This window comes from Bactrocera tryoni, chromosome 5 (assembly GCF_016617805.1).
Source record: "Bactrocera tryoni isolate S06 chromosome 5, CSIRO_BtryS06_freeze2, whole genome shotgun sequence".
Lineage (NCBI taxonomy): Eukaryota > Metazoa > Arthropoda > Insecta > Diptera > Tephritidae > Bactrocera > Bactrocera tryoni.
The window spans coordinates 39,220,138-39,237,953 of NC_052503.1; the positions used below are offsets into that span (position 1 = coordinate 39,220,138).

The 17,816-nt window shown below is 37.9% G+C and overlaps 3 protein-coding genes across 4 annotated transcripts in view; 1 reads left to right on the plus strand and 2 right to left on the minus strand.

The window, feature by feature from the left end:
* LOC120777267 (FACT complex subunit spt16) lies at positions 1 to 4,811 on the minus strand. 2 transcript variants are annotated; one of them, XM_040108470.1, is made up of 10 exons: positions 4,710 to 4,811; positions 4,454 to 4,637; positions 4,064 to 4,327; positions 3,702 to 4,001; positions 2,468 to 3,645; positions 1,533 to 2,399; positions 1,197 to 1,465; positions 993 to 1,140; positions 635 to 748; positions 1 to 414 (listed from the first exon to the last, which is right to left on the minus strand). In XM_040108470.1, the coding sequence occupies exons 2-10, from the start codon at positions 4,520 to 4,522 to the stop codon at positions 249 to 251; spliced, it is 3,375 nt and encodes a 1,124-aa protein (XP_039964404.1). In that variant the 5' UTR covers positions 4,523 to 4,637; positions 4,710 to 4,811; the 3' UTR covers positions 1 to 248. The 2 variants fall into 2 exon arrangements, with proteins under 2 accessions (XP_039964404.1, XP_039964405.1); XM_040108471.1 differs by lacking the exon at positions 635 to 748.
* An 861-nt stretch (positions 4,812 to 5,672) lies between these two features.
* On the plus strand, positions 5,673 to 8,665 carry LOC120777809 (histone deacetylase HDAC1). The gene is made up of 5 exons (XM_040109344.1): positions 5,673 to 5,842; positions 6,440 to 6,552; positions 6,613 to 7,544; positions 7,602 to 7,903; positions 7,968 to 8,665. Exons 1-5 carry the CDS (start codon positions 5,800 to 5,802, stop codon positions 8,030 to 8,032), a joined length of 1,455 nt encoding a protein of 484 aa, XP_039965278.1. The 5' UTR covers positions 5,673 to 5,799; the 3' UTR covers positions 8,033 to 8,665.
* A 3,687-nt stretch (positions 8,666 to 12,352) lies between these two features.
* LOC120778701 overlaps positions 12,353 to 17,816 on the minus strand; it is a 172,685-nt gene continuing 167,221 nt past the window's right edge. The window contains exon 20 of the mRNA XM_040110662.1: positions 12,353 to 13,276. Coding sequence (XP_039966596.1) covers positions 13,268 to 13,276 — 9 coding nt within the window. The 3' untranslated portion in view covers positions 12,353 to 13,267. The remainder of the gene's footprint in view (positions 13,277 to 17,816) is intronic.

Consider the following 17,816-nt stretch of genomic DNA (forward strand, 5'->3'; position numbering starts at 1 on the left):
TTTACAAATGGAATATTGTTTTATATTCAAACTTATTTTTAATGTTTATAAATTTCAATCTCTGTTAATAGCTAAATATACATTCTGCAATAAAACTGGCTGATTTTAGAGACAAACAAAACATACAAAATAATCGGACAGTAAACACTAAACAAACAGTGTATTACATGGTATTCATTCATTCTGTGGGACATTTTGGGCTATTTGTAATTGTATGTGTTACGCCGTTTTTGCGCTTGTGTGTGGGCTCAGTGACGCGATTTCTTCGATTTGTGGCCATGGTCTCGACTATCATCGCGCGACCGCTTGTGGCTGCTGCTATGATGACTGCCCTTATCTTTGCTCCTGTCCTTGTGCGACGACGATGAGGAATGATGCTTGTCACGACTGCGATCATGATGTTTATCCTTGGAGCTGTTTTAAGGCAATTAAAAACAAAAAAAATTTATCAATGCTATGTTAAAAAATAAACTGGCAGTGTTGGGTGTTTAATAAATTATGTAATTTTGGTGTTGTTAATCTTATAGATGTTTGAGAAAATCTTGCCAATTCGTAAAAAAGTAAGAAAATTTTAATTGGAAAAGAAATTTCAAGGTGTGTTTTGTTTAATTTGCATTTGTGGCGAATAACAAACCTATGCCCGCTCGAACTGGCATGCTTGGCAGATTTTGAATGTGATGAGTTTGAAGTGGAGGCAGTACTTTTACTCTTTTTACTTTGTCGAAGTTGCACTTCACGATCTCTGCGACTGCAGTAAAGTGATGTTAGCAAAATATAGAATTAAATATTTATAAGTACTTAAAAAATGCATGAACATGGATTAGCTGAACAATAAGACATCAGTTAAACGCAAAAATATTTCTATAATTTCAAATTAATTAATTTAATATTTAACTTGATGCTTTTTTGGGAATAATTGGCGCTGTAACAACCCGTCGAAATGACAGCATACATATTCGATTCTAGGCTTAGCCTACATTTCGATTACTCACCTGTGTTTTGAACTTTTCGAGTGTTTCTTTGAATCATAATGTTTGCCATTGGGTTTATCATCAGTATACTCCTGATTGCGGTCCTCCTCGGCAGCCTCACGCTCCAAATCCGACCAATCCTTACCCGACTCCTCATCAGAGCCAAGTTCTGCGAAACCAAGTTAATATTATTATATATTTTTTATTTGTAAATTTCCTTTTTACCTTCACTATCATCGCTCTCATCCTCAGATGCCTCTGAATATTCTGAATCATCTTCATCTGACTCTTCGTCAGATTCGATATCAGTAGGCTCATACGCCTCATCCTCTTCAGATTCCTCTTCCTCATTTTCATCTTCACTACCCGAATCGGCGTCTAAGAACGTCCAACCGCCTTGCTCGAAAAATCCCTCCGGATCATCGGTGATAGTTTTCATAATCTTTGCCCAATTCAAAGACTGGATACCTTCAGAGTAGCGGATATCACATGAACTGTGAACAAGATGCAATTTTTAGAATTCGTACTCTTAGTGATATAATTACAATATTTAAAGCTTACTTCAACCACTCCTTCACGTGATCCAGCAAATTCATTGGAATAGCATTAACCATAGCAACCTTTCTCTGGTAATCTTTGAAAACGAAAATCATATCGAAATTTCGAAGATGAAACTGTACACGTTCGAAATGTACCAATTCGACATCATCGAGTGTTATAACGAATGGTGGCCACTCGGTCAGGTTCACCAAGCTGCCCGAAGTTGGCTGCAAAGTAACTGTACTGCGAAAAGGTGCACCAGGGAAACCCAATTCACGGAATGGCGTATCGAACTCAACCTGTTGCTTGGTCATAGACTCGACTTTCTCGCAGAAACTCTTGAATGCCGTTTTCAATTTATGTCGCAGTTCGCGTTCTGCCTGTTCGGCTGCTAAATCATCACGATCATGCATGTGCTGATGCTTGCCCAAATCGGTGGTGATCTCGCCAACCTCTGTATAGAATTGGACATCTACATGCTTCTTCTTGCCAAACATAATGGCGTGTTTAAGATGAAAATGCAACAAAATTATCATTTCACCATCACAGGGTTGGAAGAAAGCACTTTTAATGTTGTTATAGAGTATGTCAACTTTATCACCGCGCACAGAGACGTAGCGAAAGCCATTTGTGTGCGCCTCCAAACTACCAGTCATACGTTTGGTTACAATATTTGGACGTATGTATAGATCTTTCAGTTTAGGATTACCCTTATTCTGCGATAAAATCAATGTATCTTGCTTGACGAGATCTTCTTTTTCTCGTTCTTCGGCTTCGCGCGTCTTAAATCGTTTCTGAACTTCCTTAATCAGACGGAAGGTATTGTTTAGATTTGCTGATGGTGCTGTTACTTCGCCGTGTTCTTTTACGTTAGAAGAACGATAGGTGCTGATGAAGAAATAAATAAATTATTATCAATATTATAAAACCCAAACTGTTGAAACCTTATAACTTACACTTCCTTAAGGAATGTCGCCTCCGGTTGCGGGTATAGGCCGCCCTCATTGCGACCCATCGTTGCTCCCGGGTGAAAGAAATTGATACGTAGGTATGTGTACTCGCCCTCAACCGACTGGGAAATGTTCTTGATTGTGGAAATGTGGAAGGGAACTGGTATGCCAAAAATTGGCAGTATGACCGTTTCATACTTTTTGTCGACGTATAATTTTAGTTCCTTTATTTCAGGTTCTCGTGGCATTTGACTGACCGATTTATAAGAGACGGTGTTCTTTCGCACTTTCTCGACTTCTTTTGATTCTCCCTGCTTGGCCAAACGTTCTTTTGCTTTTTCATTCAGAAGTTGAGCTAACTCTTTTTGATGCTGCTTACGTTTTTCTTCCGTGTTAGTTTCCGTACGTAATTTATTTTCAAGTACAGCATTACGTTTGCTTCGACCCAGTATCTCCGAGCCTTTGTCTTCCTTAACCTCTTCTTTCTCATCACCATCTTCCTCTTCGCTATCATCTTTAATAAAAATTCCAATATTTTTTATCTTCTTCTTCGATGGTGTCATAATATTAGCCGGTGCAGTGTCCCCTACCAGCACAGTATCGCCAACGAATAGAGCGTATGTTTTGCCTTCCTTCTCAGAGGCTTCTGTATTGGTGAGGTTAGCTATACCAACGTTCACATTGAACACCATATTCTTCCGCACTTCAGCATGACATTTTGGTCCTATAACTATTGAGTTCTCTCGAAACTCAATGCCCATAGCAAACCCAAAAGTTTTAGTAAAGTTGTCCTGTAATTTTGGCTTCTCTTTCTTTATATATTCCACTGTGGTATCATATATTTCATTCAACTTGGCGCCAGGTTTTAATAATTTTAAAATTTCCTCTTGCACATTAACAAGGAAGTTGTAATTTTCTTGCATGGTATCGGTGGGGTTCACCAAAAAAGTGCGTGATATATTTGAGCAATAAAATTTGTAACGCGCGCCCAAGGAGCAAACAATAGCTCCAAAATGCAAGTAATTCTTGTCACTTAGTGCCGAAAATTTCAAACTGTAGGAGCCACCAGATTGTATGATGGGAGTATAACACATTTCTAATACTGAGGTATCTACACCAGAAACGTATTTCTTGTCTGTAAGTGCTGATTCAACACCTTCCGAGAGTTTAGAATGTTTTATTTTCTGAAAAATTTTAAAATTAGATTATAATAAATACAAATATATATGTTTATTTGTACCTTATCAGAGTCAATAATATCCATGATTTCGTCTTTCAAATATTTGTTAAATATATCCACAGATACAAGTGATGCTTTTCGAATATTATTAATTTCAGATTCGTCCTTTGTGCACATAATGTACGCTAATGGGGCACCAACATCTGTGTTTTCAAAGCTCTCACTCTTTAGGGCAGCTTTCCAAGAATCACAAAATTCACTAGAAGCTAGATCTTTTGCAAAAACTCCCAACGTTTTTCCTTTATTAGATGCTTTCATCGCTTCTTTTAACTTATCGAAGTTATCCTTATCTTTGTTATTCTAAAGCAAAATATTATTGAAGCTTTAATTCGAATAAAAACTAGACTTTTAGATGATCTTACCCTATCCCGCAGCAATAGTTTAATATCAGGAACACCATCCTCCTTACAATTTTCAATCTGCTTAAGAAATTCAATCTTCTTTTTACTTGCCAGAAAATATACCGAGTCTTTAGTGAAAATTGATATAGTATCGGTAAGTTCATAGCCCAATAGCCATATCTCCAGCGCCCGCGACTTGGAGTAAACTATATCTTCATCAACTCCCACCACACACATGATGCAGTCCACTTTTTTCAATATATCATCATGTGCCAATGTTGGTTCCTGTTGTTAAAAATATATAATTTTTTAGTTAATAATTCGTATTTATATATATGTGTACATATATATATCAACACATATTTTTGTGCCAAATTCACATGGTTTCTATCTATAGCTCTATATACTAACCCGCCATTCCGAATATAATCTTTTAATTCGGCGCAAAAACGTGTCTTTGTCTAAAACGTAATTAGACATTTTGCAGCTGCTGATCCTTCAAGCCAGTCACTGTACCAGCACGTTTGTTTAATAGAAGAAATGAATGTAAAATAAATTGATGATAAACAAAAGTGGTGAAATACACTTTCGCGAACTGCAAGTAAATTCACAGATTATTGCTAACAATTATCTATATATATATTACTGATTTTAACACTATGCTCACTGCAAAAATGAAGCTAAAATGCCGGTAATTTTATGCAAAAATTCCTCCAGACAACTCGCGTCTGCCAAAAATTGTTGAAAGGAAAACAGCAGCGTGAATAGAAAATTCGCCGCGAATATAAGAGTTGCATGTAAGAGCACTGAAGTTTTAAATTCTACAATGTATGTACTAAAACTATCGGTGCACTTATAGAAGATATAATGTCCTATATTATTTTATACAGCTCTTTTCAGAAGATATGTAGTTAGAAAATTAAAACTTTTGCGTTACAAAGAAAATTTTTTCAATTTGTGACATTAAAATACTCGTACTATTATTATTTCTGTTTCCTTTATTGCAACCCTGACAAATCAGTCGTATATGGTGGCGAATTCGATGTGTTTTGTGCGAATACGTGAATTCGCGCCAAATTACAAACATAAGTTGTTTTCGAAGGTGACAATTTCTATTGCCACACTGTTTTTCAAACTGTAATAATAATTAGTTGAATATTGTTTAAGAATTTGCAGATGGATGAATTTGGAATAGCTTATAGGTGAATGGTTTCTATTAAAATTTGTCATTTAGGCAAACATCTTATGCTTGTTCTGTGTATGTGATTGGATAGGGATAATTAGGATCCATTATATAGACACTGTCTCCTATTGACAATCAAATTCTTCTGACATGTTTTAAGCTTTGATTAATAAAGAATTAATACAGCTTATAGCATACCGACATTACTTATATTAATAGGTACATATGTATGTACAGTGTATAACATACCTTACATTTGAAAAATTCAACTTTTTTTTATTATTTTAAATAAATTGATGGTGTATGCTATCTTAAAATTGCTTATTGGTACCACTAGCCAAATACATCATCAAATAGCCAATCTTTGACGAGTGGCAATGCTGGCGGTTGCTCTCTTCGCCGAGCATTTTGAGGTTTTCGCCGCATAAAGACGCGTTCGCTGTTTCTGTTGCAGTTATTCACTTAACGAAAAAGTTTCAGCAACGCGGTAATAAACAAAAAGGAAAAATTGTAGTAAATTTTATTAAATCATATTCATTAAGTGTGCGTGAGTTGTAGAATATTTGAAAATAAAATGCAGTCACACAGCAAAAAGAGGGTTTGCTATTACTACGACAGTAAGTAGCTAAGAAATACATACATATATGCATCTGTTTGCTTAAGATTAATAAAAGTTACACTTAAAAACTAATTGGATAACAAATTCAGCATTTAAACTTTTAGCGAATGCATGTGAAATACAATTTATGTTTTTGTCAAAAAAGTATACAATAAATAAAGCAAATTATTTGCTTTGCGAAATTTTGTAAATCGGCGGTTTTATCTTGACTGTACCCTGGCGCTAATTTGGCAGCGAACTTTATATAAAACGACCATACTTTCGCTGTACATACATATATGCGCTCTGCTGGCGACTGCACGTATTCTCCCAACATTAGCCGGTCGTTCTTTGTAATACTGCGGTCGATTTACAGATTGAAAAGTGTGCTCAGACATGTACTCGAGGACTTTCGTGTTATAGGTCAAAATTTACGAGGCAGTAATGTTTTTTTTTTTTGTATCTACATACATTCAAAAGTACTTAATATTACGGCTTGATTTTTAATTCAATTTGTTTCTAAAACATAGAATAAAACTGGAAGCAAACAAATGTGATAAAATTAGATGGCTATATATTTTGAAAATTATACTAATGCAATTTCTATATGTTTTAGGTGATATCGGGAACTATTATTATGGGCAGGGCCATCCAATGAAACCCCATCGCATACGCATGACCCACAATTTGCTTCTAAACTATGGCCTCTATCGTAAAATGGAAATTTATGTGAGTACTAAACATCAATTTATCTTTAAAATATTTTACAAATTACCATTTTTATTACAGCGACCGCATAAAGCAACAGCCGATGAAATGACGAAATTTCATTCAGATGAATACGTACGCTTTTTGCGTTCTATACGCCCCGACAACATGTCGGAATATAACAAACAAATGCAGCGATTCAATGTAGGCGAGGATTGTCCTGTATTTGATGGACTCTATGAGTTCTGCCAATTATCTGCAGGTGGATCGGTTGCTGCTGCAGTTAAGTTGAATAAACAAGCGTCAGAGATTTGTATTAACTGGGGCGGCGGTCTTCATCACGCCAAGAAATCTGAGGCTTCCGGCTTCTGCTATGTCAATGATATTGTGCTAGGTATTTTGGAACTTTTAAAATATCATCAACGCGTATTATACATTGATATCGATGTACATCATGGCGATGGTGTTGAGGAGGCCTTTTACACTACCGATCGCGTGATGACGGTGAGCTTCCATAAATACGGTGAATATTTTCCTGGCACTGGTGATTTGCGAGATATAGGTGCAGGTAAAGGCAAGTACTACGCAGTAAATATTCCACTGCGTGACGGCATGGATGACGAGGCGTACGAGTCGATATTTGTACCTATAATATCTAAGGTAATGGAAACCTTCCAACCGGCAGCTGTTGTACTACAGTGTGGAGCTGATTCCTTAACAGGTGACCGTCTTGGCTGTTTCAACTTGACTGTTAAGGGTCACGGAAAGTGTGTGGAATTTGTGAAAAAATATAATTTGCCTTTCCTCATGGTCGGAGGTGGAGGTTACACCATTCGTAATGTGTCAAGATGTTGGACGTATGAAACGTCAGTTGCACTCGGTGTTGAAATAGCTAACGAACTGCCGTACAATGATTATTTTGAATATTTCGGACCTGATTTCAAATTGCATATTAGTCCGAGTAATATGACCAATCAAAATACATCAGAGTATTTAGAAAAAATCAAAAATAGGTAAATCGTATTTATTTATTTATTTTATGCATTTATTTTATAATGTATTGTGTTCAGGCTATTTGAAAATCTGCGTATGCTGCCGCATGCTCCTGGGGTACAAATCCAGAGCATACCAGAGGATGCAATAAATGATGAATCTGAAGATGAAGACAAAGTGAACAAAGATGAACGAATAACTCAGAGCGACAAAGATAAGCGCATTGACCCTGACAATGAGTTCTCAGATTCAGAAGATGAAGGAGAGGGAGGTCGTCGTGACAATCGTTCATATAAAGGCCAACGCAAACGGCCACGTCTTGAAAAGGATGGCAAAACAACAACAGAAAATTCCGACAATAAAGATGATAAGGATAAAAGTAATAGTGCATAATTATATTCACGCAAGGTCATTTTTATTAAATAAACTTGTTTTTTTTGCAGTGGACACAAATGAAGGCGAGGATGCTCCTAAAGCTGAAGACTCGAAGAAAGAAAACAACATATGACGTGGCGGTCGCAATTGGTTATAGAAACCAATACAGCGGTCAACGAAATTTAAACCCAAGATCTTCTAACATCTTTAGCAACTTCTTCCATTTATCCTTACAATATGTGGCGGTAGTAATGTGTTCGGTGTGGGAGAAATTCGTTGCTCAGGGATAGTGGAATTGAAAAAGATACGCTGCCGTCAAAAATTAATTTTAGTAACTTCATACTTCTAGTAAGTTAGTTAAGTTTATGCACTATTAAAACATCTTACATGCCGAAGTATTTTTATATGAGATACTTACGCCTGCGTTCAATGAGGAGAAGAGATTTTTATTTAAATCTTTGTGACTAGATGACTTATTTTTGCTAGCTGCTTCAAAGTTGATAACAGTAATTTACGCTTTTTCCTAACGTAAATGTTTGTATTTATATGTCATTGCTGTGTGTACACGTGGAATAACACACATATACCCGTTCTCCTGTCACATTAAACTAACATGAGTGTAAAGTATATACTTTTTTGTATAAAATATAAGAATGCGACGTAAAAAGAAAACAACTATGTAAGTAAGTCTGCATGTAACTTGAATTTTCTCAAGTCTAAAATCGTCAAAATAAACTGAGTGTTTTATAAGTGGATACAAACTATACTCATGACTTTTCATTTTATGGTTGACAATTTTTCGATTGCTGTTGTGCCACTTCCCTACTAATTCAGCAAATATTGTTTGGTGGCCCATAACTTTTGCAATCCCACAAATGCTGATTGCTTATCAACATTTAATGTGTCCACGAGGGAAAATCTGTTCGTTGCCATCCTGATAGGATGTTGGTAAAAATGCCCTTTCTTGCAAGCCCATCGGCTTTACAGTTTCCGACAATTCCGCTGTAGCCAAACACCCAGACAAGTTCTATAAGGAAGGAGTTTAAAGCTATAGCTAGTGAGGTCATGCACTCCTTGACAAGCTTTGAGGTCACTGTTGTGCTTGAAAGACATAACAGTGGTCTGGTAGTCTGAAACAAGAGCTTATTGAGAGCTCCCGATAGAGACTACCTACCCCTCTAACACTACCCTTGAGCTTCGATCCATCCGTGAGAAAACTCCTGCACATAGGGGCATCACCGATGCCAGTGAGAGCCGCACCTTGAACACGTTCTAGCTGTTCAGAGCGCCATCTACCAGACAAAACGCCATAAAACAGTATTGGGTTTGCTATGGTTTCGCAAAAACCAAAGCACAAATTCTGTGGAGAGACCCAATGCTTCCTAATACCTCCTATAAGACGTCTAATGTCTTCCTTACTTTTCCTCCACTTTGGACTTCTATGATAGCTTTCTATCAAAGTTGAAGGCTAAGTACTTGACCTTTTGGACAGGGTGAAGTCCTATGAGCTATCACTTTGAGAAACCCTTGTGTTAACGCGTAAACGGTGTCTGGTAACCTTTAACCATGAGAACAACTTCATCTGCATACGCTATCACCCGACAGCCTCAGCACTTGAGTTCTGTCAATAGGTAATTTACCACTAAGATTCAGAGTAAAGGAAACAGAATTCCATCCTACGGGTTGCTTCCATTGATCTTCCGTAGAGCACGCACACTGCCTAACTCCGTCATGTCAGTTCTCTCGCAGAGAAGACAATATACATTTGAGATGCTTGAGGTTCGATTCGACCTCAAATCTTTCTAGGGCACTAAATATGGCTTAAGACAGCATATTTTTGAATGCTCCCTCAATGTCGAAAAATGTGCCCACCGCATATCCCTTAAGCATGAGGGTTCCTCCAATTAGGACACAACGGCAGAGCAGTGTCTACCAATTTGCTGTGGTGCATAAATGTTAAGGCCTAAATATTATATCTCTTGGTATACTGCCTACCGATCTCCAGTGTCTTCAACAAAAACGAGGATATGCTGATAGACCTGAACCTTTGGCATAGCGAAGGGCCAACCAGCTGCATGTTCGCCAAAGTTGCACATATATAATGCCACCAGACACCGGAAACCTGAATTGTTTGAATGAATTTGACGGCGCTCGTCCAGAAGATGTAAGATAGCTGTACCTTTCCCTGTTAAAAACTACTAAAAGTGCGTTAATAAAAAAATCTTCAAGGACAGTAAATTGTAAACCCGAGTTGGTACAAAAGGGCTGCATAGAAGCCGGTAACAAAATTAGACAATGGGCGTATAGCTTCCCACATTTGGGTGAAAACCTATACCACGTCAACTTCTCATATATCAAAATTTGATATTCCATTGGATTATTTCACTTTACAGGGTCAATCAAGTACCAAAAATTATATCGGAATAAAAGTTTGTGCAAAGAGTGCTCTTAGAGCTGGTATATTGCCTCAAAAAACGGTAGAAATCGGACGGTAAAGTTTGAAGTCAGCAAGTACAGAATATGTGGACCCAGGTACCTGGATAATATTTGACCGATTAGACCACGTTTAGTACGCAGTGCAGAAAATATGGCAGCCGTACCTGAAAGTGTACACAAAGGCCGTGGAGAGTCCATTCGGCGACGTTCGCTGCAACTCGGACTGAAGTATGGAACGACTTGCTGCATTTTACGTAGAGATCTTAAATTGAAAATACAGCTTGTACAAGAACTGAAGCCGCTTGATCTTTCCAAGCGCCATCGCTTCGTTCTAGAGGCTCTTGAAAAGTTCCAAGAGCATTTTGTTCAGCGATGAGGTCCATTTTTGGCTCAGTTGGTATGTAAACAAGCAAAATTGCCGCGTTTGGGGCGAAGGGCAACCTGAAGAGATTGTGGTTTGTGGACCGGTGGAACCGTATTTCATCAAAAATGACGTCGGTGTGAGCGTGAAATGGCGACCATTATTGCGTCATGATAGCCAACTATTTGATGCCTGAAATTGAAGCTCGCGATTTCGGCGACATTTGATTTTAACAAGACGAGGCCACTTCCCACACATCGCATCAATCAATGCATTTATTTAGAGAACACTTCGGTGCGCATATAATTTCACGTCTTGGGCCGGTCGTTTGGCCACCACGATCGTGTAATATCACACGGGATATATAAAGTCTTTAGACTATGCGGACAATCCGGCTTCGATTCAGGCCTTGGAACAAAACGTCACGACTGTCACGCTCTAGTTACCAATCGAATGAAAATCAACGGATGGTCCATCTGAGACGTAGCCGCGGTCAACATTTGAAAGAGATAAACCTCAGAAAATACATGCCAAAGAATGTTCTTTCGAATGATAATAAAAATTCCCCAATAAATTTGAAGTTTCTGTGTTTTTTCTTTATAAAAAGTAGGGAACCTTCAAATGTATTATCCTTTATAACATAGCTCCCATAATCTATATACACAAGGCGCATTCCAAAGTAAACAGGACTTAAAAAATGAAACTGAACAAATGGTTTTTTCGGCAAAATCAATTCATTTTATTCAAAATAGTTTCCTTCTGCTTCAATACAGCTTTTTCCACGGTCCAAAAGCATGTCGAAGGAGTATGTCCGCCAGTATGCCGGTGCAAGCCTTTTGAATGGCCTCTACGTCTGCATAACGCTTTCCTTTCATGGGCAAATGCATTTTTCCGAAAAGGAAGAAGTCGCACGATGGCATATGAGGTGAATACAGGGTGTGGTTAATGGTTACAATGTTGTTTCTGGTCAAATAATCGGTCACAAGCTTCGATTGATGAGAACAATTTTTGGTCGTCAGTCAATTTGTGCGGAACAAACCGTGCACACACTTTTGCTAAGCCCAAATGTTCGGTCAAAATGCTATAAATCGATGTTTTGGAGATGTTCAAATCCATTTCCACAACTTTCAATGATGATTTCGGCTGATTTTTGATGAATTCACGCACAGTTTCGATGGAATTTCCGGTGATTACGGATTTTGATTGGCCCACATGTTGATCGTCATTTATGTTCTCGCCACCGCTTTGAAAACGTTGATATCACTCGTGCACTCTGCTACGGGATAGGCAATCATCGCCAAAAACTTGTTTCATCAATTGAAACGTTTCGGGAAAAGTTTTACCAATTTTAAAACAAGACTTAATGTTGGCTCTTTGTTCGAAGTTCATTTTCGCACCGATAACACAAACATACTGACACTTAAAATGCAATAACTTCACTTTCAATCAGTGAAATGTCATAAAATTCTCACTGGACAATAGATAAAGATAGCGGATTCTAACGTACCAGTCGACATATAGATCAGTCCTGTTTACTTTGGAACACACCTTGTATGATTATTCTAACAGACAGATTTATCTTCATAGACTTCAATATTTGTGATTTGAGTTTTTGGAATACTTACTCTTCGTATCATTAACAAAGTAAAAGCTGAACTTTTTAAAATTTTTTATTTTTAATATTTCTCTTCAATTTTTACTTACTGCACTAATTAATAACACTACGTACAACAAATTTTTATACACTTTTAGGTAAATTAACAGTAATAACATTTTTAATACTCTAGAAAATAAGAACATCTTTGGTCACTGAATGTTACATAACGTCGATTAAGTACACACCTGAAAGCATCAGTTTACTTCCGAATATATTAAATATACACATATCTACATTTATAGTTTAGGACTAGTAGGTAGGGCTAACGTAACGCCGCACTCAGTTGCGTCTCAAAACAACTAATTTTGCTCAGTTCTCAAAACAGTGCAAGATTAGTCCAGCGATAAGACCGAAATTATGCTATTTCGATCTTTCGGCGGAAGATGAGGACCGCCCAAATAACTGATTGGATTCCAGAATTGTCGATGTGCGTCGTCTATGAAGGCGGGCTTAACTTGTAGACGCGGATTGGATTTTGTGCGGAAGGGCACCACTGGCACATTATCAATTTCCGTGGGAGCGGCAGCTGTTTCGTCATTGCCAGCAGGCAGCAGGGTACTTGGTGCAGCAGCACTATTGGGCGTCATTGCTGATGTGGTCGGTGTTAGCATAGGACTCGCTTCATCATCGCCATCAAAACTACTTGTGGCACTCGGATCACCATTCTCTTTCGCTCCATATTTCTTTTTGTTCTCCTTTGGCAAACTGAAACTCACAGATGGCAGTAAACGTTTCTTTGGCTTCGGAGTCTTAATGCTGTAGGGCGGCGTCGATTGTGCGCGTTCTAGGGGTAAGGCCTCCTTTGGCGGCGCGTCAGGACTGGAGCTGCTTGGTAAGCTGTCGCTGTCTTCTGGTGTATTGCTGCGGTGCTCTTGCGGTATCTGGGGGGTGTCGTGGAAAGGGGGTATAGGAAATTAACGTTGCTTTTGAAATTGAATTTTGGATTTTTTGTTTTGTTTTGTATGAATGATAAATTTCGAATTTTACGGGAGTGCGTAAAGAAAAGTGTGAAAAAAGAGAAAATTAAAAAAATTTATTAAATAATGAAAATGCACTAACACCAATATTGCCAACAACACAAAGCAGCTATATACATATGTATGTATGTAAAAATTAACGGAAAGGCTTTAGAAAATAAATGCTTACCTTTGAATGTTTTTGTAATATAACGGAATTAATAAGACATACGCAAAAATAATAAATATATATAAAGATTTGGAAGTATCTGCAAAAGTTAAGGAATTTAATTAATATGTAAAATTTTTTTTGTGTTTGGAAGCTGTTTTCATTAGGCCCATTGGGCTCCCTCTGGGACCAACTCAGTACATTTGATAAAATATCAATTTTTTTTTCATCTCAGTTGCCTAATGTCTCTTAAGTTAGAGCATAGAGAGCCGTAGAATATATCCCGTCTCATCCGGTTGAAGTCTGGGTATTCAAAGAGATAATGTTTCAGCGTCATTATCATTCTCCGCGGATGTTCTGCGTTCCGCTGAACCCATTTTTCCAATGTTTTTATGGTAAGATCTCAAGAGTTGGTGCACTGTGTTTACTCCTACAACTACTAATACTTTCCTATTAAGTTCCCTAAAAGCTTTTTGGTCTATCCACCATCAGCACTACCCTAAAAAGTTTGTTTGGTATACCCTGTGTTACTAGTATTTCAAGACCTGAGGTGTTCCTAGGTTTCAAGACTGGAGCATACTCTTGTAGAACCCCCAGAGGTTATCTAGTGACTGATACTCAGAGCATAAAACTATTGAGGGAACACTTTTCTAGCCTGCTGAATGGCAGTGAAAGCATAACGCCCAATCGTTGACGATGGAGCACATCAACAACGTCTGTTCCATTGCCCGACCATGATAAAGTTCAACTAGCATTTGCCCTTCTGAAGAACAACAAAGCGGCGGGGGCCGATGGATTGCCGGCCGAGCTATTCGAAAACGGCGGCGAAGAACTGATAAGGAGCATATATCAGCGTCTTTGTAGAATACAGTCGGATGCTCGGATACTCGGCCCAATCCACAAAAAGGGTGGCCCCACAATATGCTCCAACCAACCGTGGGATAAGCATCGCATATAAGTTCCTATCGAGCATATTGTGGGAAAGATAAAAGTCCACCTTCAACAAACTGAGTGGACCTTATAAGTGGGGCTTTAGACCTGAAAAATCTACTATAGATCAGACTTTCACCATGCGCCAAATCTTGGAAAAGACCCGTGAGGAGAATTTCGTCAAATACCACATCTCGATTTCAAACCTGCTTTTGACAGCATGAAAAGGAGCTGTCTTCATACCACTATGTCGGAATTTGGTATCCCGCAAAACTAAGTCGGTTATGTAAACTGACGTTAAGCAATACCAAATCTCTAGACTAGATAAGGAAGGATCTTTAAATTTCTCATAATTCCCGTCCTGCTGTATGGTGCAGAGGCATAAACGATGACAACATTGGATGAGTCGACATTATGAGTTTTTGAGAGAAAGGTTCTGCGGAAGATTTATGGTCCTTTACACATTGGCAACGACGTATATCGCATTATCCATGAGTTATACTACGACATTGACATATGTACTTCAGCGAATTATGTAAGAGACAGTGACTATGCTGGCAAGGTCATGTTGTCCGAATGGATGAAAACGCTCCAGCTCTGAAAGTATTCAACGCAGTATCCGGAAGCTAAGGAAGGGGAAGACCTACACTCCGTTGGACCGATCAGGTGGAGAAGAACTTGGCTGCACTTGGTATCTTGTATTGGCGCAAAATTGTGAAGATAAGTGAAAAAGTAGCATAGGAGAGTTGTGTACCCAGCTGTCCCGAGCTTGTCAACTCCTCTACCTATACGTTTTCTTCTGTTCCTATATGAATAGGTATCCAGATGATATTAACCGAGCTACCCACAGAGAGTCTAATTTTTGCATCCTAACCTAATGTAGTGAGACTTTGTATTGGCGCTACGGATAGCCTTAATTGCCACTTGACAGTTCACTGAAAGTTTGATGGACTTGCTTCCTACTTGACAACTTCTGTTTGGATCAATTATTTCGGCTTGGAAATTCTGTGTTGTTTTAATTTGAAGTTACCTTCGCGTATGGATTACTACAGAATAAACTCTCGTTCTTGTTCCTATTCCAATCTTTGATCCGCCGGTGAATGTGTAGATTTCGCCTTCGGATATATCGATAGCAGAACAATTGATCCATTCTTCTCTACTGTGGAATGAAAACGTTGAGTTGAATTTTTCAAAGACCTACTTTTCTTGCTTACAATGCCAGTTTAGCCCGAGTTGCTTAACAAGGTCGAATATGATACCGTACCCTTAGTGGCGCCGAGTCTGGCTCCAATGGTCTTAAATCATGAGTCATGAACATTGCATCAAACTTCAGTTGAATACGGATGAGCCGGATGATCAGAGCCTTTGCTGAAGTAGTTTTCATTGCAGACCCGTTGTCGTCATTTGTCGGAACTGTCGATATCGGACCACTATAGCATATAGTTGCCATACAAACTTAGCGATCGGTGGCATGGAAAGCAATTTTTATTTAATTCTATGTATGGAAGTTAACGGTTTTTTTAACGGTGCACCGAATTCAACGTTTTTTCTTGTTTCCCCGTACTTGCGAAATTTTAATTATTCTTTGTGAAAATAAAGTGAATCTTCCACAAAGCAAACGTTTGAGGTGCATTCGAACGAAAGATAGTCGGGAGAATAGCAGTTGGCGCTGCGAAAAGACGCCATTTCACAGTCAATACAACAGAAGCGACATGGCTGCAGTCAACAATGCACTTGTTACTGCAACAAGAGACTTACACATTTACATAAATATCATATATGTATGTATATCCATTATAAAAAATGGCGTTAATGCGGATGCCATTATGTCACTTGAGAATCACACAGCCTTTGCCTTTTGAAGGTCAGCTCACTTTTCCTCAGCTGCACGTTTCTTTCATTTCCAAAGACTTATAGTACAGTTACAAGGCCACCGTTTCAAATATTGTTTGTTTCTGATGGTTGCTGTTTTAACAGTTAAATGCTTGGTGACATTTTTCCGCTACACATGCTATATACTTGTATGTAAAACAACCAAGGCAACAATTTCAAGTACCATGAACAAAGATTTCAAGTGTTTCATCACACATATGTATGTATACATGTTCATACAATTGCGATTACATATATTCATACCCATTTGCAATGGTAAAAGTACTTGCTACAAGTATACTTATGTACTATTGTTTACCATAGTATTGTATATGCCTCAAAATTAACGGGTATAATACCTGTTAAGCTACTGGAATTTCGTAACCGAAATTTAACTGGTTTGAAAATAACTGGTTTATACGATGAAACCGAATTGGTAAGACCAATCATCCAATTTTAATTATTTATAGCAATATTATACTCGTATAAGTTTATCAGGACAAATTTTGAATTTTTTGGAGTTATGTTTAACTAATATTACGAAATATGTCCACAATTGATAAGAGAAGTATCTTGAGAGACCATGCAAAAATCAAGAGAACCCAGCCTATGCTAAGGTTTGCGCAGTTGTACCGGCTTTTAAGGTAAAAATCTCGCCTCAGCCTAAAAGAAAAGCTACTCATACATGTATTAGGTACTACTTAGACCGATTTGGTCGTATGTAATTCAAACCTGAAATAGCTGAGCTGATTCTAGCTTTAAAGTTTTTAAAGCTTTTAAAAATAAACTTCTTTGTCCTATAGTGGTAGCACCATTTTATGTTAGAGATGCTGTCTTACATCGATATAAATACCACTTGTAAAAATAAACTATAGAAGAATTTAGCAGTCGTTATCTCTATCGCTTGGAGAACCAAGTAACGTGCTTACCATCCAACTACTGGATAATGGTCAACAATTTAGGTGAAAAAGAGATTTCATGCATAGAACTCCCTTTTCGATTTAATAGCTCTCACCTTCATTTTTGTACAAATATTTTTCATTGTACTTCAACATCATTGTTTTTGTCGGTATATTGTGTTATTATCGTTTTAATAATAAGACGGACTTTAAATAAAACTGAAGACATTATATGCAAAACAAGAAAAAACGTTAACTTCGGCTGCACCGAAGCTAATATACCCTTCACAGGTGCATTTCTTTTAGTAACTATGTATTCAGTTTGTATGGAAGCTATATGCTATAGTAATCCGATCTGAACAATTTTTTCGGAAATTATATTATTGCCTTAAGCAGTAATCCATATCAAATTTCGTGAAGATATCACGTCAAATGCAAAAGTTTTCCATACAAGCCCTTGATTCCGATCGTTCGGTTTGTATGGCAGCTACATGCTATAGTGAGCCGATCTGAACAATTTCTTCGGAGATTACATTGTTGTCTTAAAAAATAATCTATACCAAATTCCGTGAAGATATATCGTCAAATGTGAAAGTTTTCCATACAAAAACTTGATTCCGATCGTTCAGTTTATATG